The 22,931-nt window shown below is 37.5% G+C and overlaps 18 protein-coding genes across 18 annotated transcripts; 13 read left to right on the forward strand and 5 right to left on the reverse strand.

Annotated features, from left to right (window-relative positions):
• Positions 1-306: 306 nt before the first annotated feature.
• On the reverse strand, positions 307-1,176 carry VICG_01408 (uncharacterized protein; the record flags this gene model as incomplete). Its single annotated transcript, XM_007604792.1, has 1 exon — positions 307-1,176. The coding sequence occupies one exon, from the start codon at positions 1,174-1,176 to the stop codon at positions 307-309; it is 870 nt and encodes a 289-aa protein (XP_007604854.1).
• A 418-nt stretch (positions 1,177-1,594) lies between these two features.
• On the reverse strand, positions 1,595-1,954 carry VICG_01409 (uncharacterized protein; the record flags this gene model as incomplete). The annotated part of the gene is made up of 1 exon (XM_007604793.1): positions 1,595-1,954. One exon carries the CDS (start codon positions 1,952-1,954, stop codon positions 1,595-1,597), a length of 360 nt encoding a protein of 119 aa, XP_007604855.1.
• A 211-nt stretch (positions 1,955-2,165) lies between these two features.
• On the forward strand, positions 2,166-3,536 carry VICG_01410 (deoxyribodipyrimidine photolyase; the record flags this gene model as incomplete). The annotated part of the gene is made up of 1 exon (XM_007604794.1): positions 2,166-3,536. The coding sequence occupies one exon, from the start codon at positions 2,166-2,168 to the stop codon at positions 3,534-3,536; it is 1,371 nt and encodes a 456-aa protein (XP_007604856.1).
• A 200-nt stretch (positions 3,537-3,736) lies between these two features.
• On the reverse strand, positions 3,737-4,306 carry VICG_01411 (uncharacterized protein; the record flags this gene model as incomplete). Its single annotated transcript, XM_007604795.1, has 1 exon — positions 3,737-4,306. One exon carries the CDS (start codon positions 4,304-4,306, stop codon positions 3,737-3,739), a length of 570 nt encoding a protein of 189 aa, XP_007604857.1.
• A 367-nt stretch (positions 4,307-4,673) lies between these two features.
• VICG_01412 (uncharacterized protein) lies at positions 4,674-5,390 on the forward strand (the record flags this gene model as incomplete). Its single annotated transcript, XM_007604796.1, has 1 exon — positions 4,674-5,390. One exon carries the CDS (start codon positions 4,674-4,676, stop codon positions 5,388-5,390), a length of 717 nt encoding a protein of 238 aa, XP_007604858.1.
• A 269-nt stretch (positions 5,391-5,659) lies between these two features.
• On the forward strand, positions 5,660-6,028 carry VICG_01413 (uncharacterized protein; the record flags this gene model as incomplete). The annotated part of the gene is made up of 1 exon (XM_007604797.1): positions 5,660-6,028. The coding sequence occupies one exon, from the start codon at positions 5,660-5,662 to the stop codon at positions 6,026-6,028; it is 369 nt and encodes a 122-aa protein (XP_007604859.1).
• Positions 6,029-6,255: 227 nt separating this feature from the next.
• On the forward strand, positions 6,256-7,701 carry VICG_01414 (cysteine-tRNA ligase; the record flags this gene model as incomplete). The annotated part of the gene is made up of 1 exon (XM_007604798.1): positions 6,256-7,701. The coding sequence occupies one exon, from the start codon at positions 6,256-6,258 to the stop codon at positions 7,699-7,701; it is 1,446 nt and encodes a 481-aa protein (XP_007604860.1).
• Positions 7,702-8,516: 815 nt separating this feature from the next.
• Positions 8,517-9,185, forward strand: VICG_01415 (uncharacterized protein; the record flags this gene model as incomplete). The annotated part of the gene is made up of 1 exon (XM_007604799.1): positions 8,517-9,185. One exon carries the CDS (start codon positions 8,517-8,519, stop codon positions 9,183-9,185), a length of 669 nt encoding a protein of 222 aa, XP_007604861.1.
• A 32-nt stretch (positions 9,186-9,217) lies between these two features.
• VICG_01416 (uncharacterized protein) lies at positions 9,218-9,736 on the reverse strand (the record flags this gene model as incomplete). Its single annotated transcript, XM_007604800.1, has 1 exon — positions 9,218-9,736. One exon carries the CDS (start codon positions 9,734-9,736, stop codon positions 9,218-9,220), a length of 519 nt encoding a protein of 172 aa, XP_007604862.1.
• A 323-nt stretch (positions 9,737-10,059) lies between these two features.
• VICG_01417 (ribosomal protein L22) lies at positions 10,060-10,584 on the forward strand (the record flags this gene model as incomplete). The annotated part of the gene is made up of 1 exon (XM_007604801.1): positions 10,060-10,584. The coding sequence occupies one exon, from the start codon at positions 10,060-10,062 to the stop codon at positions 10,582-10,584; it is 525 nt and encodes a 174-aa protein (XP_007604863.1).
• Positions 10,585-10,840: 256 nt separating this feature from the next.
• VICG_01418 (uncharacterized protein) lies at positions 10,841-11,668 on the forward strand (the record flags this gene model as incomplete). The annotated part of the gene is made up of 1 exon (XM_007604802.1): positions 10,841-11,668. One exon carries the CDS (start codon positions 10,841-10,843, stop codon positions 11,666-11,668), a length of 828 nt encoding a protein of 275 aa, XP_007604864.1.
• Positions 11,669-12,017: 349 nt separating this feature from the next.
• On the forward strand, positions 12,018-13,802 carry VICG_01419 (uncharacterized protein; the record flags this gene model as incomplete). The annotated part of the gene is made up of 1 exon (XM_007604803.1): positions 12,018-13,802. One exon carries the CDS (start codon positions 12,018-12,020, stop codon positions 13,800-13,802), a length of 1,785 nt encoding a protein of 594 aa, XP_007604865.1.
• A 358-nt stretch (positions 13,803-14,160) lies between these two features.
• VICG_01420 (uncharacterized protein) lies at positions 14,161-17,055 on the forward strand (the record flags this gene model as incomplete). The annotated part of the gene is made up of 1 exon (XM_007604804.1): positions 14,161-17,055. The coding sequence occupies one exon, from the start codon at positions 14,161-14,163 to the stop codon at positions 17,053-17,055; it is 2,895 nt and encodes a 964-aa protein (XP_007604866.1).
• A 79-nt stretch (positions 17,056-17,134) lies between these two features.
• On the forward strand, positions 17,135-18,916 carry VICG_01421 (uncharacterized protein; the record flags this gene model as incomplete). The annotated part of the gene is made up of 1 exon (XM_007604805.1): positions 17,135-18,916. The coding sequence occupies one exon, from the start codon at positions 17,135-17,137 to the stop codon at positions 18,914-18,916; it is 1,782 nt and encodes a 593-aa protein (XP_007604867.1).
• A 162-nt stretch (positions 18,917-19,078) lies between these two features.
• VICG_01422 (uncharacterized protein) lies at positions 19,079-20,356 on the forward strand (the record flags this gene model as incomplete). The annotated part of the gene is made up of 1 exon (XM_007604806.1): positions 19,079-20,356. The coding sequence occupies one exon, from the start codon at positions 19,079-19,081 to the stop codon at positions 20,354-20,356; it is 1,278 nt and encodes a 425-aa protein (XP_007604868.1).
• On the forward strand, positions 20,335-21,300 carry VICG_01423 (uncharacterized protein; the record flags this gene model as incomplete). The annotated part of the gene is made up of 1 exon (XM_007604807.1): positions 20,335-21,300. One exon carries the CDS (start codon positions 20,335-20,337, stop codon positions 21,298-21,300), a length of 966 nt encoding a protein of 321 aa, XP_007604869.1.
• A 43-nt stretch (positions 21,301-21,343) lies between these two features.
• On the forward strand, positions 21,344-22,192 carry VICG_01424 (uncharacterized protein; the record flags this gene model as incomplete). Its single annotated transcript, XM_007604808.1, has 1 exon — positions 21,344-22,192. The coding sequence occupies one exon, from the start codon at positions 21,344-21,346 to the stop codon at positions 22,190-22,192; it is 849 nt and encodes a 282-aa protein (XP_007604870.1).
• A 213-nt stretch (positions 22,193-22,405) lies between these two features.
• On the reverse strand, positions 22,406-22,930 carry VICG_01425 (uncharacterized protein; the record flags this gene model as incomplete). The annotated part of the gene is made up of 1 exon (XM_007604809.1): positions 22,406-22,930. A coding segment is annotated over one exon (525 nt), but the record flags the coding sequence as incomplete, so codon positions are not given.
• Between the last annotated feature and the right edge of the window lies 1 nt (position 22,931).

Raw genomic sequence — 22,931 nt, forward strand, 5'->3', positions numbered from 1 at the left:
AAGCTACCAAAAGACGGCTTTATCATACGAGCCACATACTTTGATAAGTTTCAAACAATCTTTCGTTTTCCTTGGTTACTTTTAATAAATCTGATAGCTTACAGCTTTATTAATTTCTTAAAAATAGCATAAACTAAAGAATATTAAAATGCCAATCTAAAAACTAATAAGCACCACACGGCTCTGTAATCGATTTGCATATTCTTATATGTCCCAGATAGGACCTAAACTGAAACAGAATCATAGTGATGCTATTGATAGAAACGCTGCAGCATGGACTTTAGCAGGATTAAAAAAATATTTAATTTAGATACCTTCCTCGTCTAAGAATATACGGGTAAAATAAATAAGTACATAAGATATGAAGCCGAAAGCATAAAGATAGCACAGAAGCCCATTCAGTACATGTAACCCAAATGCCCGGACAATAACGTAATCTTGCACTGTGCTAAATAACACATCACATACCAGATAAAATAAGACAAATATCACAACCATGCACCTCATTACTGTATATTTAAAATTATTATAAGGCTGCGATTCTCCATCTGAAATCACGTGAAAAAACAAAATGAACATGCATGTTGTGGCGATAAATATGCTCAAAATAACCCATTCAATAGTCTGAAGCCTCATGAAATAGTCTACTTCGTCATAGCTACTATTTTGATTATTGGTCGGGCTAATTGAAAATCTGAATATAGCCGCCATATATGCTTCGCTAGTGAACATTGACACTATTGCGAAATACAAACACAACAGATTCACAATGAAAAACGGAACAGTCGATTTTACAACAAAGTAGCGATTAAAATAAAACAAGACAATCATAATGGCCAGAACTATAATTCGCCAATAACTTCCAAAAAATGGAAATAGCCAATTGTCAAAAATAAAATAAATCTGCCAAGACCTTATACCAAGCATGCCAAGCTTTCGTCTTAGCTCGCTATTGATCGATGTTGATAGAAACATGTCCCTTATTTGCTCGTACAGTGTTAGTTTTTTGGTTGCTTTATTTTGTATGTCCAACTTAAAGTACCTGGCAGCTTCATTAAACAAAGTCTGCTCCTGGCCATATCTGGAATTGAATATAGCAGAAAAGATGTCTTTTGCTTCTGCATACCAGCATCTGACTTGATTTGTAGTTGTTTCACTGCACTGATCGGCAATCATATCAAAAACAGGATAAAAATTTTAAGCGCTGGAAACTGATTTACTAGTGTGCTGAAATGATTAAGCACGAGGCCATAAAGGAGACAGTGCATCGTATCTGGAAAATTTTAAACATTTACGCTCACCATGAGGACTATACCGAGGCTTCCAAAATTTTCTTGGAAATATGTTTGATCAGAATATATCGGCCACCTATCATTTTGATGCCTGATATATGCGATGCATGCTTTAATAAATCAGCAAGTTTTGTTGCTGATAATTATTGTTGTTCCAACCTAACGGCATATTTATAAAAGCCAGTGCACTTCATCCAAAGCCCAATGAGTCTGTTTGCTTCCATACAGCTATCTAGTCAAAATCCAAACTAACAGCAAGTATTTAATATTGATTACAGTACTAGTTCTTTAAAAGTATTCGCTCAGTGTCTCATCTCCCTTATTTGTTCTAAGTGTTGGTATATCCAAAGCGCTTCCCTCACAAAATTGATTGATTTTACCAACATACCAAAAATAAACCTTGAGCCCTGATTTACAAGTGAAAACACAATCATTAGAAGGAAAATATCAACAATTACAGCTTCCGTCGTTGTTAGTTCTCCCAGTCCCAGTTCAAGTGATATTCTGTAGTACAGAAAATATATAATCATTAGAAAGTTCTTCAAAGACGAGTTTGTGACTTTCTTCTGCATTAGCATGTGTTTGTATACGTTGAGCATCCCCTTATTTTTGATGGTTTTATCGAGCTCAAAGCTCTCTGCTATTTTAAACATTCCAGGCATAGATACCGGCAAAGTATTTGTTTTCTTTATTGTTTCCGGTGTGTTTCATAATTAGCATGACTACAAATGATTTTGTACCTTGCAATAAATAAATGCCATGCCAATTTATGACAGTGTATATTCAACTGATGCCCTTTAAGGCCTTATTTGCAAACACGTTGTCTCCTTATAATAGCTATTTATGGCCGAATATATTCTTTACTGAACACTCATGACTATTACAAACATATACTTTGTTATTTCTGCATTGGCTGTGGGAAACCCTCTCACAATGGAGAGTCGCGTAGAGCAGCTGAATTCTTTCCAGGAGCATTCAAATGTTTTATATATCATGAGCAGAGACCAGCGGATACACGAAAACCATTCAGTTGCGCTATCGTATAGTCTGTCGTACAAAAACAAGTCAAAACTGCTCATCGGGATTGAGCTTTCTAAGCTTCAAATGAATGAGAAACAAAAGACCTTTATCCTCGAAGGATTAGTTGAGCTTAACAAGGAAGCAAAAAAATACAATCTCCATGTTTACAACATTACAGACATTGAGCCGTTTATAATCTCAAATTCAATAGGAACAGTAGTTTTGGATTTTAATCCAATGAGGGTATATATCAAACGTCAAAATGAAATTAGCAAAATCTGTGAAAAACACAAAACAGCGCTCTTTGTTTGTGATTCGCATAACATTGTGCCCTGCAAGACGCTTAAAGTGTACAAGAGAACCTCCAAGGCCGTTCGGACCGATTTATATAAAGAATGGAGAAAATACCTGAAGGAATATGAGAAGATAGAGCCTCATAAATTTAACAAGCCAGAGACGGAATCAGGAAACAATACGGACGAATTTGAGAGTCTCCTCAGAAAAAATCCTAGAGATAAACAATGCACATTCACAGGAGGATATTCCGAGGGTATGAAACAGCTAGAACTGTTTTTTTGCGAAAGGTTTTCGTCATACAGCAAAGGCAGAAATGACCCAGAAACAAATGTACTGTCTGATTTAAGCCCATACATCCATGCTGGACACATTAGCGCACTTCAGACAATCTTTCTGACAATAGAAAGGTATGGAAAGGACGAATCAGATAATTATCAGGCGTTCATAAATGAGATGTTTATTTGGAGAGAAACAGCTGAGCATTTTGTATACCACGAGAAGAATTACGATAATATAAATGGAGCATTGGCATGGGCCAAGAACACTCTGCTGTACCACGTGCGGGATCAAAGGCCAGCAATTTATGATCGAAACCAATTGGAATCAGCAAGGACCGATGATCCATTGTGGAATGCGGCACAGAGGCAGATGACAGTATCAGGCAAAATGCACGGATATGTAAGGATGTACTGGGCCAAGAAGATACTGGAATGGACAGAGGACCCTAGAAATGCAATTAGGATTGGAATAGAAATGAATGATCAGTATTCGATAGATGGAAACGATCCTAATGGATATTTGGGAGTGATGTGGAGTGTTTGTGGATCGATGGATAGAGCATTTGCTGAGAAGCCTATTTATGGAAAAATCAGATCAATGAAGTCATTTAAATGCCCATTGTACATTGATACGTGGACCAAAAAGTAACTACATTTACCGCCATCTGTTTAACTTTAGATGCTGTTTTACAGTTAATTTTCAACGATAGTTTAGAATAGACATTCAATGCATAGTATCCAAATGGCTGATAAGTTATTACAGAGTGAGACTAAAAACTCACTTATCGCATCAACAGACCGAGTAGTTTTACAATACATAATTTAATAGTATTTAAAAGCGCCGCTAATTTACAGAATGCCACCGATCGTATTTTTTCTGCAACGGTGGTTTTCTTCGTGAAGAGTCTCAAGAACAACATTAAATACACGGGAAAGTACAAAGACTTTTGAAAGCTTTCTAAAATTTTGCCTAGTTACGTTTAAACTGTTCCTTATTTGTGTATTTTTTACTTCCTTGTCGATAATTTTGCACATTTTATTTACAAATACAGGCTGAAGTCCGTCAAGATCAGCAAATAGGGTTTTGACAACTTCATAGTCAAGCTGCAGTCTATAAGCTGCAGCATCTACTGGCACGTCTTCCACATAAAACCGAACAAGAGTGTAGAGCTCTGTAAATGGGATTCTGTAGTTTGAGGCCCATGTGTTTATTCTTATGGGCTTACGCTTTCGGCATTTTCTGCAGACCCATCGATAGTGGTCTTTCCTGCTACTATCCTTGTGAATAACCATGTCACTCGTGCAGTTTGGACAGATTAATTTGCTGGGAAACAGATTTTTGGCTTTGAGTGTGTGAACAATATCTTCTATGTTTAGATCATTTTTCCATTTCAGTAAATGGAACATGTCTTCTCCCATAGGGGGTTTTAAAAAATTTTTGAAAGAGCAGGCTAAATATATCATGGACAGTAATAGAGAGCAGAAAAAGTAAGTTGTCGTGATGTAAACATTCTGTTCAGTAAAATTTTAGAAAAGTAGCAATGCTGTCGCCAAGATAAGGATAGCCTATGCCTGAACATATTTGTATTGACGAAATGCTTGTTTTATACGTTGAATGGCGCAGAATGCTGTGACAGCTTATAAAATTTCTCAATATCACTAAAGGATAAAAATTGGAGAACTTGTAACACATTTCTAGCCTCAACCATCCAGCAACATCATGCCACACAGATATTTACAGCTTGTATTTTAGCTACTTGTATGTCGCTGTTTATTTTTACCCCATATGTTTTCGATCGAGAAACCATTGAATCCAACAAGAACTCTCATCATTGCTGGATTTTGCGATTCCCAAGAGCTTGAAGAATACAAAAATAGTGTTTACAATTCAGAGAAGATGGTCGAATATTACACCATCCCACATCACAACGTTCTTTTTCTGGTCTTCTATGATCTGAGAGAATCTGTGAAATTTTACAGCAACTTCAAGCATGAAGAGCTGGGCATCAGCTACTCAATTTCAAAGCATGAATTGCCAAAGAGAAACGAAGAGTGCACAGAAAAACATCTTCAGGGCTCTGTCATATTCTTTTTTAAAAACATTGATGTTAAGATTGAGGATAACTTTGTTATCAACTTTCTGAAGCAATATGGTGAGATCAAGGCACTGAAGTATTCATCCACATACCAGAAAACAATAGAATTCTTTGATATCAGAGATGCCAGGAAGGCGTTTAATGCGCTTAACGGTTCACCATTTGGCACTGGGGAGATTAGCTGTTTCTGGGCATGGGATATTCCTGTTGGATCAAGAGTTGAATATATAAGGCTAGCTGATGAGCTCATCAGGCAAGGAGGCAGTGAAGCATCACCAAAGAGAGCGAGGATTGAGATAAAGTCCGATGCAAAAGTTGAAGCCAGTTCTAAAAAGAATATGTTTGTTGCAGCTTTTGACAAGTTTATAGTAGAGAATATTATGGAAATCGAAAAGATGTTTAGATAGCCAGATTTACTCCTCAATAAAGATCAAGTTGAGCAAGGATATTAGTGTGAATAAAATGTTTAGGCCAAAATCAATACAAGCTAGCGTATTCATTAGTACATAGTATCATTTTGATGACTTTTTATCTAAATATCTTGTTTTGTATCCAATAGTGTTCTATTTCGTGTCAAATCCTTTAGGGATCTCAGAACTACATCAGTTATATCCTGCTAAATTTTTACTTTCGTTTGCATTTCTTGAAAATTTTTAAAAATTTTAGACCCTCGCAGATGCAAATTTTCATAAAGTCACCAAATGGTCTTAAGACGGTCGAATTTGATAATTCTATGACCGTCGGTGAGCTGCAAGCTCATGTTTCCTCTGTTTGCGGCTTTGAGTATACTTTTTCGCAACCGCCTTATCTCTGTGCCGCCAGAGTTTTCTCTGAGAACACCACGTTCAATGTACACATTCCCGTACTTGGTGGATTTAAGGATCTGACTGAAGAGGTGAAGGAACTGGCACGTAATCACATTATGGTTAAGATATGCAGAAAATGCTATGCTAGAAACTCTATTAATGCCGAGAGATGCAGGAAGAAATATTGTGGACACTCGACAAACCTCAGACCAAAGAAGATGTCCGGAAAGAAAGTTTAAATAAATTGTTTTGCGGAAAGACATATAATGTAGAACTGTGTTCAACATCCTGATATTAAAGTGTGCAACTGTTGGTAAGGTATGCCCAGAAAGTGACACAAAGCTAGTTAATTAAACGTAGCTGTAGTGTAACATGTCAATCTATCTTGCACTGGATCTACTCTGCTGCACAAATGCTCTACAAGGAGACAAATCTTTTGTTTTGAATTTCGAAAATTTTTGACCCTATGGAACAACCAGATCATCAATCCCTATTTCTGTACAACACTTTAACCAAAAAATGCGAAAAGTTTACTCCAAACGAGGGAACTACCGTAAAAATTTATATCTGTGGCCCAACCGTCTACGATTCGCCGCACATAGGACATGCCAGGACATACATCTCATTTGACATAATCAGGAGAGTCCTGAGAGATTATTTTAAATATGATGTGATGTTCGTAATGAATATCACAAACATTGATGACAAAATAATTAAAAGAGCTGCAGAGAAAAATATCTCATGCGAAGAACTGGGCATGATCTATGAGAAAGAGTTTCTTGATGAAATGGAAAATTTAAATGTTCTTCGACCCGATTTCATCACAAGAGTTACTGAATATGTTCCTGAAATTGTCAAGTTTATTGAAAAATTGGAAGACAAGGGCATGGCATATGAATCTAATGGGTCGGTATACTTTAATCTAACAAAGTACAAGGAAACCTTCAAATACAATCTACTTAGGCCAGAGACTACAAACGAGGAAGAAGAGGATAACTCAGAAAAGAAATCGAGGGAAGACTTTGTGCTCTGGAAGGCCTCCAAACCGGGAGAACCAATCTATGAGAGCAAGTGGGGAAAGGGCCGACCTGGATGGCATATTGAATGCTCTGTCATGGCATCAGAGATTCTTGGCAAGAAGCTCGATATTCATGCCGGTGGCATTGATCTCGCATTTCCACACCACGAAAACGAAGTGGCTCAGTGCCAAGGCTATTTTGGGGATTCCTGGGTGAAGTATTTTCTTCATACTGGCCATTTGAACATTGATGGATTGAAAATGTCCAAAAGTCTCAAGAATTTCCTAACCATTAGGGATATTGTGCAGGCAAGCTCTCCCCTTCACTTAAGAGTGTTGTTTTTGCAACACCAGTGGAATAAGGAAATGAACTATGATCAGGATCAGTTAAAAGAGGCAGATGCCATTCTTAAGAAGATATTCAACTTTGTTTCCAATGCTGAATCACTTGTTAAAAGAAATGATGCCAGACCACTCAACGATCTTGACAGGAAGCTCATTTTTGATCTTGAAGCTTCCCGAGAAGAGGTTAATTCGGCGCTGAGAAATAACATTAACACAAGCAAGGCATTAGATGTTCTGCTCGATCTTATTTCAAACGTGAATATTCATCTGAAAATAGCTCACACTGATGTTCTTAGGCTACTTCTTAATTTCATTTTGCAAATCTTGGGTATTTTTGGAATTTGCCAGAAAAAAGACGTCAAGAATGAAGATGAAAAGATAGCCGAGCTCCTAAGTAGTTTTAGAAATGAGATAAGGATAGCACTTAAGAACAAATCAGACAGCAAAGGGTTGTTTGAAATATGCGACAAGGTCAGGGAATCAATCAAAGAGTTTGGATATGTTATTGACGACAGTCAGTCAGGGTCTGTTTTAAGAAAAAGCATGTAAGAGCACGATGAACCATTTATTAATAAAAACACTCCCTGCCAGTTAGTTGTTTGCCATTGTTTAGAGTAGTATTAATGTGTAAAAGTAAAAAGTACGCAATGGTTAATACATTGTGAACTACGGTTGCTTTTACTTTTATTTATTTTCGCTGTTGTAAAGATTGCACAAATGATTCATTAGGACTTTTTCGTCCTCTTTCTTGCTTTCCAAAATCTCAAGTAGCCGTTTCTTCTGATCAGTCACAGCATTGAGGTTTTTAGCTATTTTTCTGAGAGAAAGATTCTCAATTGGCTCATAGATTGCCTCTCCAGACAGGTAGGCTATCTTGTTCACGATGCTTATTGGGTTTGAGAACTTTTCACTTATCTTGTAATGTTGTGGCATGGGCTTGGGGGCATTAGTGGCTTAAATGGGCAATGAGTATGACCTGCTGAAGTAGAAGAGATAATAGTGGTGATCACCAGAACTTATCTAGTTGCGATGACTTAATATATCAACACTTCTACCATATCTGGCAATATTCGGCGAAACTTTTGTCGAAACGTGTGGTGGTGTAGAGCTGCTACAGCTTACTCTAAAATGGTATTAAAGTAGAAGCTACCAATTACTTATTTGGTATGCCTGGCAATGTAAAACATCACAGCCAAAACTAATGTATTTAGTTAGATACATGCCTGTCTACAGCCTCTTCTTGCATACACATTGGATATTGCAACGATGCCATAGATTTGACTGTCATAAATTAAAATTTCAACATGGCATGTGGTTTATAATTAATTTATATTTTGGTTAAATTTTCTGTAAAACACTCACCCATGAAATTTGCTTTTTCCAAAACGCATTTACTGTTTGCATGTGCCATATTTCTACTTCTTGCATTATTAGTCTACATTGCCATGAGATTTCGACTCTTTAGCAAAATTGAAGTAAAGGAAATGGCCTTGGGCTCTGGCATCCTTGTCTTTACTCCTTACCGAGGGAGCTATTCGAATGTCTCCGAAAAATTTGCACAGGCTATGAAGGATTTCTCGGAGTTCTTTGGTAAAGATGTACGGTATTTTGGTATCTACTACGATAACCCCAGCCAGTTGGTTGATCCAAATGAAGGCAGGGCCATCATCGGTGCGTGTTTTGATGAAACCAGAAATCTGGAAAGCTTTATTAATAAGCATAAGAACTATCGAACTGTCGAATTTAAGAACCTCAAAGGATTCGGAGCCACATTTCCTCTTTATAACAACTTTGATTTACTTGTGGCCGTTGTTAGGGGATATCCTGCCATAAGGGCATATGGAATCGAAAAGAAGCTGATGGACAGATGTCTCTGTTCCGTTGAATTTTATGATAATTCAAGGGGCACACTTACTATCGCCTTTCCTTATCATGAAAATAATGAATCGATCCTTTATCAGACAGGATATCCCGTGCCTGTAATAAAAGATGATCAAAGTGTAAAGAGGAGTGTACTTAAGAAAGATGAGTAGTGTTTTAATTAAATTAATATCGTAATTAATTACTATTCTGAAAAATCAAATCGCTCACCGTTTATAAGCTTTAGGTAGTCTTCCACACTCATCTCAATGGAGGCAGTCAAAGAACCTGCGTTGAAACATATTGTATTATTTTCCAGTATTGAATTGTCCAGGAAAATGTCAAGTGGAAGAATAGGACGCCCAAAGGGTGGTATGCAACCTGGGACAAGACCCGTCAATGCTTTTAACTCTTCATTGTTAGCAAATCTTACCTTCTTACTACTAAATCTTGCCTTTATTTTCTTAAAGCTTATTATTTTGGCAGCGCTTAGCACAAACAGCTTAAACTCATCGTTTATTTTGAGTATCATCGCCTTTCCGCCATCCTCCAATCTCTCATTTCGGAGCTTTGCAACGTCCTTCGAAGCACCTGCAGGTTCGTGGTAATCAATCTTGTAGATGGTTTTGTTATCACTTAGCATATTCTTTATACTTTCAAGCACTCTTGCAGAATTTTTCTGATATTCTAAGTCATTAACAGCATCTGTTTTAACCTCAATCATTTGTGGGTAAACAACATTTTAAGTTTACAGAATCAAGCAAAAATTTTGTATCAAAGCTGGTAAGCAGATGTGTTGGGGCAGTAGAGTATGCTGGAGACTTTATGCATTTAGAGATAGCATGGCACATGCAGACCTTCTCATCACAGATGCACAGACTGTGTTTAAGGACACACCTGTATATATTCTCAGCTAGCCACCAATTTTCTTCTGGAAGATATCTTCTTGCTGATGAGCAAACAAGTTAGCATGCCTAGGTTGCCATCTTGTTCTTTTCAGCTCTCCTTTTTCTTAAAATTTTTATCTTGACAAAATTTTCACCCTCCATGCCACAGCGATACAACTGCGACATTATAGATCCGGCAAACACCGTAAAGGCTGCCCTCCACAATGCTAGAGTATCTTTCAAAAAGACCCGCGAGACCTGTTCTACACTCAGAGGAAGGACAGTAGATGGATGCATTGCTTATCTTGAGAATGTTATTGGCAAGAAGGAATGTGTTCCGTTCAGAAGATATCGCTACGGTGTTCATTCTACGCCACAGGCACGTGCATTTGACGGAAAGTATCCATGCACCAAGGGGAGATGGCCAATTAAAAGCTGTGAGACAGTCATTAAGCTTCTGAAAAACATCAAGGATAATGCTGTGCAGAAGAATCTAGATGCAAGGGAGCTGATCATAAAGATGATATCTGTGAATAAAGCGCCAATTATCCACGGAAGATGCTTCAGAGCGCACGGCAGAGTGAATGCATTTAACAAGAGCCCATGCCATCTTCAGGTTGTTTGTGTGAAGAGATCTGAGAAAGTGCCGGTGGATGCATCTATTGTCGAGGTAAGGGAGGAATAAATATTTTCTTTATTATTTGCAGAAAAGCCTTTCGTCTAGCAATATGAAAGACTATTTGGGTGGTGGACAACTGTTTCAAATAGGTTATCACAGTATATTTGCACATAATGATATATAAAAATCAGCTTTATGGGCAAGTAGTTGTTGGGCATATAGTATGCCATGGGTTTTGATGGGTCTTCTGCACATTGCAGTAGTTCTTGAACAAGCTTTATTTGCATTGTATTTGTATTTCTGTGTTGTTTGTTTTAAACCCATGCTCTCGCAGGCAAGTACATTTTCACTTGAAAACGATTACAGCATAAACAAGAAGACTGTTCCAGAACCATTCAAAGAGGAACAAATAAAGCTAAGTAAGAACGAAGCTAACTTTATCAATGAGGAAGGATGCTCCTTTGCCTCTCCTAGGTTTGTCTATTTGCAGGATGTCTTACTCAAAAGTAAAGATAGGGAAGTCTCGGAAGAAGACCTGTATGAAAACAATGGAGGCACCTCCCTTGTTGTAACCACAGATAACAAAATAATCATCGCTAGCGACACCAGACATAGCTCCGACTACACCATAAACTCCAGAAAAATGACTAAAATATTCAAGATAGGAGAATTCTATCTTGCTACCACAGGATTCTTTGCTGATAGCTTTGAAGTTTATACAAACTTAATGTATCAGGTAAAGCAATACGAAACATACAGCAGAATCACCCTCAAGGCATTGGCACATCTTCTCCATAACCTGCTATATTCTAAAAGGTTTTTTCCATACTACTCATATGCTATTTTATGCGGGTTTGACAATGGCACGGCGACAGTTTACTCTTATGATCCTGTAGGATCGTATGATAAGACTCGATGCAGATGCAATGGCTCAAGCTCTGTTATGATACAGCCATTGCTGGACAGCTGGATTATGGGAAAGAACTTTAAGGACTTCAAAGAACCATCATTCTCAGAGACATTGGAACTTGTAAAGAAGGCCTTTGATGCAGCCTCCGAAAGAGATGTGAAAACGAAAGATTATTTAGAAATCTATGTTATTGAGAAAGACTCAATGTCGCATGAGCTTATACCACTTCGAAAGGATTGAATAAATCAGGCTAAAATTTATGCTTTAGTATTCATTTATAGAAGTAAGGACATTTAACTAAAGGAGTGGCAATTATAAACTGTGTTAGCATATTGCTGGAAGAAAGGCCAGGTGGAAGCATCTAATCAGCTGCCGACCACTTATGGCCTACTTTATAACATGAAGAGCTGTCCCGAAAGATATGTATGCATTCTACAGTTACATTAACAGGTAGTAATAGATCAGTATATGTTTTTGTGGCGGACAGTTTTCTATGGCCTTACATATCGCTTTCCATTAAATAACGAATATTAATTCATAACGTCACATTCTACTTTAAACTTATATTTATGCTTTTTTCCATCCACCCATGTTTTTGTTTGTGCTACTTGTACAGGCTGCAACATTTATCAACCAAGTTGCTGTCGAATACAAAAAGACTCCACTCACCCGCTCTGCATACAATTTATTTGGAATCACTACCTTAAAGGCGCATGGACATGTTTCTTTCTGCACTAGGGATGGAGATGTTATGCTCAGCGAGATTCACTCACCCTCTAAAGTTCATAATATCCACCTGTTTATTGAAGACAGGGGCATTCTAGAGAACAGCTCCTTTGTAAAACAAAACAGCCGAACGAAAGAGTTCTTTATTGAGAATTTGGATGCACCAGTTGATCGTATTACACTTTCCAGCCTTTACTTCAGGAGGATTCTTGAAAAGGAATATCCGAGCATCAAAAGTTCGCCTGTGTCGCTAGTTGTCTCAGGTAGAGACTATTACACACCAGAGCAATCTATGGATCTTGCGACGGTCTTTTCCTCAATTAGCAGTGATGTAAAGGTCATTCCAGAGTCTCTGGCCGCTTGTATAAAGTACTCGTGCGAAATGTCTGACAATACAGAAGAAAAGCACTTTTACTTGAACTTGAGAGGCTCTAAACCCGTGTGCTCTTTGTACTCCATCAAGAAAGAAGAAGGCAAGACAACTATTATGTATGAAGAACCAAAGGACTTAGAAAACTTCGAGTGTATTGCTGACTATGAGATTGAGGCTGAGGTGGCAAAGTATGTCATTTCCAATATTAAAAGCGACGATACCTGGAGGAATGTGGCATTTTTACCCTTTGAGAATGGCACTGACAAATCACATTACGCGGATGTTCAACAGAATGTCAGTGATTTTATCAAAAATATGAGCGATGGATTTGATACTCTGAACATTCTCCAAATTCTTATTAGAAAGATATCAGATGATAGCCTGGATGGAAGTATCATTGAGAAAAGCCTTGATATTGAGAAATTTAAATGCAACTTCAACAGCATGGGATGTAGCAAGATGCCCACCAGTATTCCGGAAGGATACAAAAAATATCTTATTAGTGATATTAAGAGAACCGATGCATGTTTTGAAGGATTCTTTGAGGTTCCATATGATCGTGTTCTTGATGGATTGCTGCAGGCGCATTCACCAGCCTTCGTGCTGAGTGATCCTAGGGTTGTTGTTAAGGGACATGCGACATCAGTAGCTCTGGATAAAATTGAAGGTGAGCTGAGCCTAAGAAGAACAGTTCTAAAAGATATTGTTCAGAATTTTTCTGAACTTAGAAAGACACTTACATATGTAGAAGAAGCAGAGGTTGAGCCGATTTTAAGCCTGTTCAAAGAAGATCTTGCAAACCTTCATATACTTAAAGAGATTAAAAAAGCATATGAGGGGCTGCAGTCACTGAGTATCAAAAGAATAGCCAATGCTGTATTGAAAGACAGCTATCTGCAGGAGCTGAGAAATAGGATTTCCGAGGCAAAAGATTTGGAGAAGAATTTTCCAGAAGATGTTCCTGTAAGCTTCCGAGAGAACCTGGCAAGCTACTGTGCAGAAACAGAGAATTGGATCAACGCCAATGAATCAAAGGACGATGCTTTGTCGGAGATTCAGAGGAGATCATCAATGCTATCAGCTCATATTAAGCTTATTAGATCTACGGCCAAGAAGATAGAAGAGGAAAAAGCCATGCAGAAAGAACAGCAAACAGAAAGCAATAAAGATGAGAGACTTGGTGGAATTCCTGAGAAAGAGAAGGATGTTGCTACCGAGGCTGAAAAAGAGGAAGAAAAGAGAAAAACAATGGAGACCAAGCAGGACACTCTTTAAATAAATTTTCTATTATTAGTATGCCAATAACCAATATTATCTTGTATTAGATAGAAAACTGCTAAAGCAGGCATTTGTTCCATATACCATTTAAAACAATCGCTGAAAAACAGATTTTACTCACTAGCTACTTTATAGAATGATATGATAGCTTGACAGTTGGCTGAGCGTTGTTATTGGTTCTTCCAATTTCTAAACAATTAAATGACCAATAAACATGTCTGATACCTATGCACATATAGCCAACCAATTTACTATTTGTGAAATATACCTAATTGTCACCATCGTTCATTGGTATACTGAATAACCAATAAACACTGTTTTCAAATATTTTTAATACGCCAAGACCCCCTCAAACATGCATGGCAGCTTCAACAAATACCATGCTGAGGTCCTGAGAATTCTGGACAGATTCAAAAGAGCTTATGAGTGGTCGGATTTCATAGAACCACTCGACTCCCTCTGTACTGTTTTCAAAAAGTACAATGCAGGATACGTCCCCTGCATTCCACAGCTTGTAAAGCGGCTGAACCAGCTACTGAATCCTGCTCTCCCTGGAGGAATACATCTCAAAACAATAGAATGCTACAACGTAATGTTTGACTACATCAACCAGGAGAATCTGGTCAAGGACTTTGATGTTCTAACTGTAGGCTTGTTTAACTTTTCGACTAGCTGCAGAATTATTGTGGCAAATGAGTACTTGGATCTTTTGGAAAAAATCATTTCCCAGCTAGGATCAAAAATTGAAAGCTTCTCAAAGCACGTAATCTATGGGTTCCTTCCATTTTTAGAGTCTGAGAGTTCTGATTTCTATGGTAGAGCCTATCTTGCCCTTATTTCATTTTTAAACCAGGTTTCTGAAAAGGTGTTTTACACTGCGCTCTGGAAAAACTTTATCGACCATCAAGATCTGAGAATATCGATTCTTAACTTTTTACATAAATACAAGGTGGTAGCAATCCCCGACTATACTCTGGTAACTAAGGCGTTCTGCCTGGGTCTTGAGGGTGACAACCCATTCATTATCAGGCCCATTCTCGAAATGTCAAATCGTGATTTCCCATATACGATCGAAAGTATAACCCAGAATTTAAACGGAAAGCCGGAACAGCATGACGAGGAAGTAAAGAGCTATCCAACCATCGATGTCAAGCTATCTCCCAACCTAGCCTCAAGCTCTGACCGGAGCTCCGTCGAAGCATCCTCAGTACAGGTAGAGCCAAAAGTGCAGCAAATCATCAAAGACCTTATTTCGGAGCAAATGAACGATAGTGGCGATGCGCAAACTATGGAAATGGCAAGCAAAGACAAAGACCAGTGTAATGCAAGTATAATTAAGGGAGTTCTTAAAATATTTCTCAAAAAGGAAGTTGGAATGCATAGACGAGCCTATAAATGGCTAAATATTTCAGAAACAATCATGGACCGAGATGTTGATTATATCGAAAAAGGACTACGAACCTATTTGAGTGGTACTGAGGAAGATCTGTCAAGTTTCTTTAGGATTGCCAATGCGCTTGCTGATAAGGAGAATTTGACAGTGTTTCTGATGGAGAGATTAATTTTAGATGCAATACAGATTATGATGAAAATTGATGAGAGAAAGAATGTGGAAAGTTTCTACTTTGTTAAGAAGAACATAAGAACATTTTTGAATCACTCTTTGGATGAATTCTACAGGGTAGTTTACATGAAGCTCAATAGGATTTTCAGCGAATCAGATGAAATGGATAAAACTATTGAAGACTATAGCGATTTTGATATTGAAGGCACTTCGAGCGATAGCATGACTTTTAAGAGCTGCTATACTCTTGACAGGCAGGGCTTCAATGCTGCCGAGCAATTGATAAAGCTGATTGTATATTCGTTTGAGGTTTTGGATGCAGTGGACTCCAACGTCACATCAATCCATATTCCTCTATTGTGTCACTTGATCATCCGAAACAAGAGAAGAATATCCCATGGGCTATTTTCTAGTTTTCTAGACATATTCCTGGAAAGATGTGAAGGGTCTTTGAGCCTAGAGTCGAGAGAGGTTTCCTGTAGTCTTGTCAACTCATTCTACCAGAAGGAAAGTCCTAACGAACTATTGGAAATAAGCCTAGTCGCTGCCCTGGCGAAGGAGCTAGGAAAGCTAGAAATTTACACCGAAAGTAAAGAAGATTCAATATTATGGGCAGACTCGAAGCTTACTATTCAAAATGGAGTTTTGGTTTGGTCAGAAACGAGGAATATTCACAAGATTGACAGACCAAGAGAAAGCTATTTTAACTTTGATGTTGACGATGTGCAAATTATACAAAAGTTTATCCAAAAGCATGGCCACAAAGATTTTCCTGAGGCTTTTTTGCAAAACCTGGGGAAATATCTGGCATACAACTACAAGTTCATAGATCTAATCAACTCTGTCAGCTATTATGTTGACTACTCCCTGCTTCGAGTCAATCTCTGGAACGACTTTGTTTTATCTAGGAGTCCTAAGTACCTTATGCATTTTCAAGAGGAATTTCTTCTTCCGTTTATTCTTGAAATTCTTCCAACAGTAAATCTTAAAGACATCTGTCTGTTCCTGGAGGAGTCTCTGAACATTGGAAAGTACTATGAAGTTCTGTTTAGGGTAGCCACTATTGTAGACCAGAAGTCATCGGACTTTGTCTCTCTTCTTTTGAGTCTAAACGACACTGCTCCTTTACTCAAGAGCATCCTAGACAGATATTACTTAGACTCCGACTCTTCAGATCCGTATAAATATGATACAACCATTGCCATTTTGTTCTTGCTTCAAAGCTTAGTTGAAAATGAAAATTTTCTAAGGATTCTTTTGGCCAATACTGTTATTACACTTGATAAATACGGCGACATTGGATCACAGGAAGCATTATCAAGCATGCTATTCACAGCCATGACAAAAAATAGGGAAAAGAGACATACTGTATTGGAAAAGGAGCAGCTAGAAAAGAACAGCTCAGTTATATTTGATTACAAGAAAGACGAGACTGTTCATGATAACTCATCGGCAGCCAACTGCCAGGACTTGAGTTGCAATGATAGTGTAAAAAAGGAGCATCAAGTGTTGAACTACACTAATGGCGTAAACATTGAGCAGTCACTGAGGCTTTTGAACATCAACTCAACCGTCAATAACTACAATAGAGTTTATAGGTTTATTTTCAACATTCTGTATAAACTACACAAGAAATCAGTTCGTATTAACACTCTTGAGTTTCCCAAGTTAAAAGCATTATTATAGAATGCAAAAATGATTTTTACATTATAAAAAGAAGCATATTTCTTGTGGTGATGACATATCTTTTATTTACGAGAACTGCATGCACTTTTACAAACCAATCCTTGCTCAAATTAGCGACATGCCCATCAAAGAATCGTTCTTTGCTTATTTTATTGATCCTGGAACAAAATGCTCAGTAGACACAATGTTAGAGGCCTTGCAATACATTCTTCCAATTAAAAGCATCAAAAAGGATGAGCTGTTTAGAAAGTGTTTTTTGATGATGGCAGAGGAGTGTAAACGATTCTGTGCCATTTATAAAAAAATAAAGGGATATTATAGAAGAATTGATAAAAAATATTTGATGGATGAGGATGGCAGCATTCCAAAGGAAAATGAAGAGGAAGACCCCCTTTTGGCATCAAAATTCAGCTTTAAAGCAAAGATTACCGAGTCTGAGCTAAGCACACTTGCTGATCTTGATGACAAGACAAGTCTTCCATCACTTGTGCTGGTCAGATGCTGTGGGCTTGAAAATGTAAAGTCGCTAGCTGAAAATCTTTTTTCAAAAAACCCAATGCTTTTTGTAGGCTCGATGCCTAACAACTACACGGCCCTTTATCTCTTTGGCGCACTTCCCTTTAAGGCTGAGCTATATGAAAAAATTTTAACATCTATTAAAAGCACAAAACTGTCCACAGAGATTTTCCAAATGCTAACAAAGCTTCTGCCACTGGAAATTAAAACAGACATTATCCGGGCTAAAGCCGAGTACATCAAAAACACTTTTGGGATGCATGAGCCCAATGTAAAAACAATGAAGATGCTGCTCGAGTTGTTTAAATACACGCCATCCTCTGATCTCCTAAGAATCATTATTTCTAATATCATTCACTCTTTGATTGTAAAAGCCGAATATTTATTGAGATACCCAAATACAAGTTTTGATGAGGAAATTAAGATATTAGAAAAGATCATAAAAACACCATCCTTTAGCTCTTGTGCCATAAATCTACTCAAAAATTGCTGTTTCACCATTCTTACTTCAAAGGAGTATCAGGACAAAGCTCTGGAATTGGTCCATATGTACCTTCAGTGCAATCCCAACTGTAAAGTTTTCATCGATGCATACATCAATTACTTTTACAGGAATTTCTTTGACTTTGGAGTATTAATTAAGATGAAAATATTTGAGGTGATATCATCCTCACCAAGCTTCGATGCATTTGGCATAATCAACAGTCTTATAGCTGGCATGGAGCCCTCAATCTTCTCAACTGTGCAGAGCGAGGAGCTTCAAAGAATCAACAATTTGAAGAGAATGTCATTTTTAATACTATCACAGCCAAGAAACAAGTTTTCTTCAATGAGCGATATATTTGTAAAAATTATTAATGATCTAATCAACTCCACACCAGAAATAAGGATTGAGCTGATTAGATTCTCAACCATTCTTATGCTCAAAGTTGACAACCATTATCTTCAGACACTCTTTCCAATTCTTGTGGCCGACTTTATGATTTCAGTTTTTACAAAAGATCTGAGAGTGGTTAAAGAAATCTTCAGATTTGTGGATGTTTCAATATGGCTCAACTCGTCTGTTTTTACTTTTAAAGTACTTTTCGGTGAAAATCATACATTTTACAACCAGCTCAAGTCTCAGATTTTATATGAAACCCCAGACAAGTTGGAAATTGACTTGTCAGCAAGAAAGTTGCCAAACTTCTTAGTAATTGCATTCGATAAGATCTCATCCTGGAGCCAGCTCTCATTATATCTTAAAAATGCACCGTCATACTATAATTATATTGAGTTTCACATGGTTGAGAGGGATTATGAATGGGTTATTAGAGATATTGGGCTTTCATATGGAGACAATTGACATAAATAAAAAGATATTACCAACTTACGTTTTAAGCGAGCAACTGTCGTTATCTAGTTGATACTGACCATGCGACGTTTGTATTGCTCACCGACAATCTGGATAAGCTAGTTGATGTTATCTGAGATTCTCATTTGTTTAAGCTGGTTTTATGATCCCTTAATGGACAGTAGAAGTGATAATGCTGCTGTGGAGATGGCCATTGAGAAAATCACAAAAATACTAGATATTTCAAAAGAAGAGGCTGTGAAGATTGTCCAGCAAGCATTTGGTCAGGAAGATCCGTTTTCGTTTCTTTCAGATCTTCTTGGATATGCCAATATAGATCTAATTTTTGAAATTTATAGATTCAAGGACACATTCATAGAAAAAGAGTATATAAACGAACAAGCATTGTTTGTAGAACACATAATGCCAGAAAGCTCATCAGTACATGGCAGCAGTGCATCCACCGATAGACTTGTAAAGACGTCGATATTGGGCGATAATTCAAAGTACTTTTCCTATGAAAGATTCAATCCAGTGCAATCTGCTGTATTTCAAGATGTTTACAATTCTGATGGGAATGTACTTGTGGCTGCTCCAACTGGCGCTGGAAAGACAGACATTGCTTTGATGAGTGTACTACGAGCCTTGAGGCACAGGGATTCACAAATCATTTACATAGTTCCCATGAAAGCATTAGCCTCGGAGATATGTTCAAAGTATTCGAGATTACTAGGAAAACAATACTTCATTATTGAGTACACGGGCGACACTGAAGTTGACAGTAAAACTGCTTCAAAGGCCAGAGTTGTGATCTGCACTCCCGAGAAGTTTGATGTGGCCACAAGAAAGCTCTACTGTGTATTTCAAAATATTAGACTAGTGATTATTGATGAAATTCATTTGCTGGAAGATGACCGTGGACCAGTAGTCGAGGCAATTGTGGCACGGATGTTTAAATTTTCAGAGCTAAGGCAGACGTTTATCAGAATCCTCGGGCTTTCGGCCACCCTTCCTAACTACCAAGACGTGGCTGTTTTTATTAAGGCCCAGCATGTGCATTTCTTTGGCCAGATGTATAGGCCAGTGCCTTTGAAAATGACTGTTACTGGCTTTACCAAAATAGCTAAATATACGGATGAAATGAACTATCTCCTCGACAAGACACAAGAGTTTATAAACGGAAGCAAGCAGATACTGGTATTTGTCCATTCAAGAGCAAAAACACATAAAACTGCCAATTTCCTCGCACAAAATTTGCATCAGAGTGATGATGGTTCTATGACAGACTTGGATGTTGAAAGCATCAAAAAAAGCACTAAAAATTCAACCAGACCTAACGTGTTATCAAACCATGAACTTAATATGCTTGTTTCAAAGTCGATTGGAGTACACCATGCAGGACTCTCAAAGTCTAGAGATCACAGATGGAAATGCTGTTCAGTCAAGGAGTAATTAAGGTTTTAGTGACTACATCTACTCTTGCTTGGGGAGTAAACCTGCCTGCATATGCAGTTATTGTACATGGACATACATTTTATAATCCGCATCTGGGCCAGTTTTCGGATATTTCAATACTGGATGTTTTACAAATATTTGGACGGGCAGGCCGGCCCCAATATGATACAAAAGGCGAAGCCATACTCATGACCACATCAAAAAAGATGGATCAGTACGTCGGATTGCTCAAAAGAAGCAAGGATATAGAGAGCAAAATGCTTTTTCATGTTCCAGAAAACCTGAATAGTGAGATTTACTTGGGCCACGTGTCATCGATTGCGACTGCCTTAAATTGGATAAAGCACACATTCTTATATGTCAGAATGATAAACAATCCAGTAAAGTACGGTGTTTTGTCCGAAGATGTGGGGCTCGAGGAGCAGGCACTATCGGAATACATCTATTTGACAGTTAGAAGACTTGAAGACTGTCAACTGATAAATATTGACCGAAAGGATTCAAACTACAACACCTGGACATTCAAATCGACATTTTACGGACAAGTCTCTTCAATTTATTATTTAAGCCACCTTACAATGTATACTTGGCTTAGTGATGTTGAGTCGGTCAATGACGAAGTATCATTGATCAGCCTACTGCTTAGATCAGAAGAGTTTAAGCAAATATCAGTCAGAAAAGAGGAAATAGGCTATCTTAATGCTCTTCACGAGGATCTTCTTCTCAGCTCTGTTATAGGCTTTGAGTTTGATGAAACTTCAGAATCAAAGCTGTTAATATTGTTCATTTCATTTCTTTGTTTTAAGAAAATGCAAACTTTTTCATTGTCCTGCGATACTGACTTTATTGTTGAAAACATGAAAAGATTAATCGCGGCAATGCGCGAAGTTCTACTGCATTTGAGAAGATATGATTTGCTTTTGATGGCACTTTTTTCTTGAAAAGAAACTTTACAAGTTCAAAAAGAAGATCATCAAAAATGTTTTGGTTAAGGGAATAAGAATCAATAGTGACTTTGTTAGCATTCAAATCAAGAATGTGGAGCCTTCTACTGTATTCATCTTTGATAAAAATAGAGTCTTCCATGCTTTCCAGACAGGTAAATCAATTAATCATATTTTTAGATGTGATATTGGCCGATTTAAGGTTATAGTTCATACAAATAACCAATGGAACAGTTTTGAGACAGATGTTGATCTAGTGCACGACTATAGCCCTTCAGGATTATATAATTATGGTATCCACTGTTGTGATTCCTTATTCTATCTGTCAGGTAAAAGAACAAATTGCGTGCACTTTCAGGATAGCTCGCTAACTCATAAAACGAAGGAATGCTTAATTTTAGATTCGAAATTAAAAGCAATAACAGAGGAAACATACAATAATGTGGTTGGCGAGTCTTTTGTGATCAATATGCGTTTTGTGGAAATTAAAACCAACCATTTTAAGGAAAGGTTGAGATTGATGACAAATCAAATAAGTAAGGTAAAGTTTGAGAGTTTTCTGATTGTTTGTCCATCAAATTCAGACGCAAAGGAAACACATACGCTTTTGAATACACAAGCTGCTCTTGAAAGTCATCTTGCTGTTGCAAAGTATGAAATTGGACCCAGGCCAAGCATAAACAGTAAATTCTGGATATGCTCATTTAAAGAAGCGTTGGGCATTGCTGGTTTTGAAACAGTTATTTTAAAAGGCATTGGAAATGCAGAGGAACTTTTTCCTATTTTTGAGGTCTTGAAGATTTGCAATAGAAGAAAAGCCATAGTTTATGATAGCCTTAACAATATTGAGTATTTAAAATCCATAACTTCTGAAAGCACAGTACATTAGCTGCATATTAGAAGACGTGTTGTATAGAGAACTAAGTATTGTTGAACAAGGATAGAGGAAACACATAATTCAAAATTAAATTGCACGTATACAAGTTTACGTTAAAAAGAACAGCAAAGCGTTTTAATACTTTTCAAGCTTAATTGCCAAAGCAATCCAATTTTACAAAGTATTGGATTTACTCGCTTTTCGAAACGTGAATAAACGTCTTCTTTATCTTGCCTTTTCTTTTCTCTTCATTCTTTCATAGAAATCGAAGAGCACAGTCACCAAAATGGATACAAACAGACAGCCACCACATAGCATTATATCTATGGGGCTGAGCTTTTTTACTTGGAAGAAGCTCAGAGCTGCTTGATTTCCTGAAAATATTAATCCGACTACAACTATAGAAAATAATACACACAATATGAATATTGAAATAAAAAGACAGTTCTTACGAACAGATTGTCTATGTGGTCCGAAGTCTGCAAACTTCAGAGAACGATAGACTAGAAGTGTCATGGTGCATATAAATATAACAGCAGAATTCTTTGATTCCAATATTACTTCGCGTGTCTGTAAACGCTGAGGATTGCCGAAGCTTACAAAGTATGAAGTAAACGAAAAAACAAGAAGAATTAAACTGAGCTCAAAAAAGAGATGCGTAGCATCAGACCTAAGATCGATGGATATCTTCTTGGAGTAGATTTTGTTTGCTGCTTTGAAATTTGAAAGAGCGTATGCCAGAACATAGCAA

The sequence above is a fragment of the Vittaforma corneae genome, assembly GCF_000231115.1.
Source record: "Vittaforma corneae ATCC 50505 unplaced genomic scaffold supercont1.13, whole genome shotgun sequence".
NCBI lineage: Eukaryota > Fungi > Microsporidia > Nosematidae > Vittaforma > Vittaforma corneae.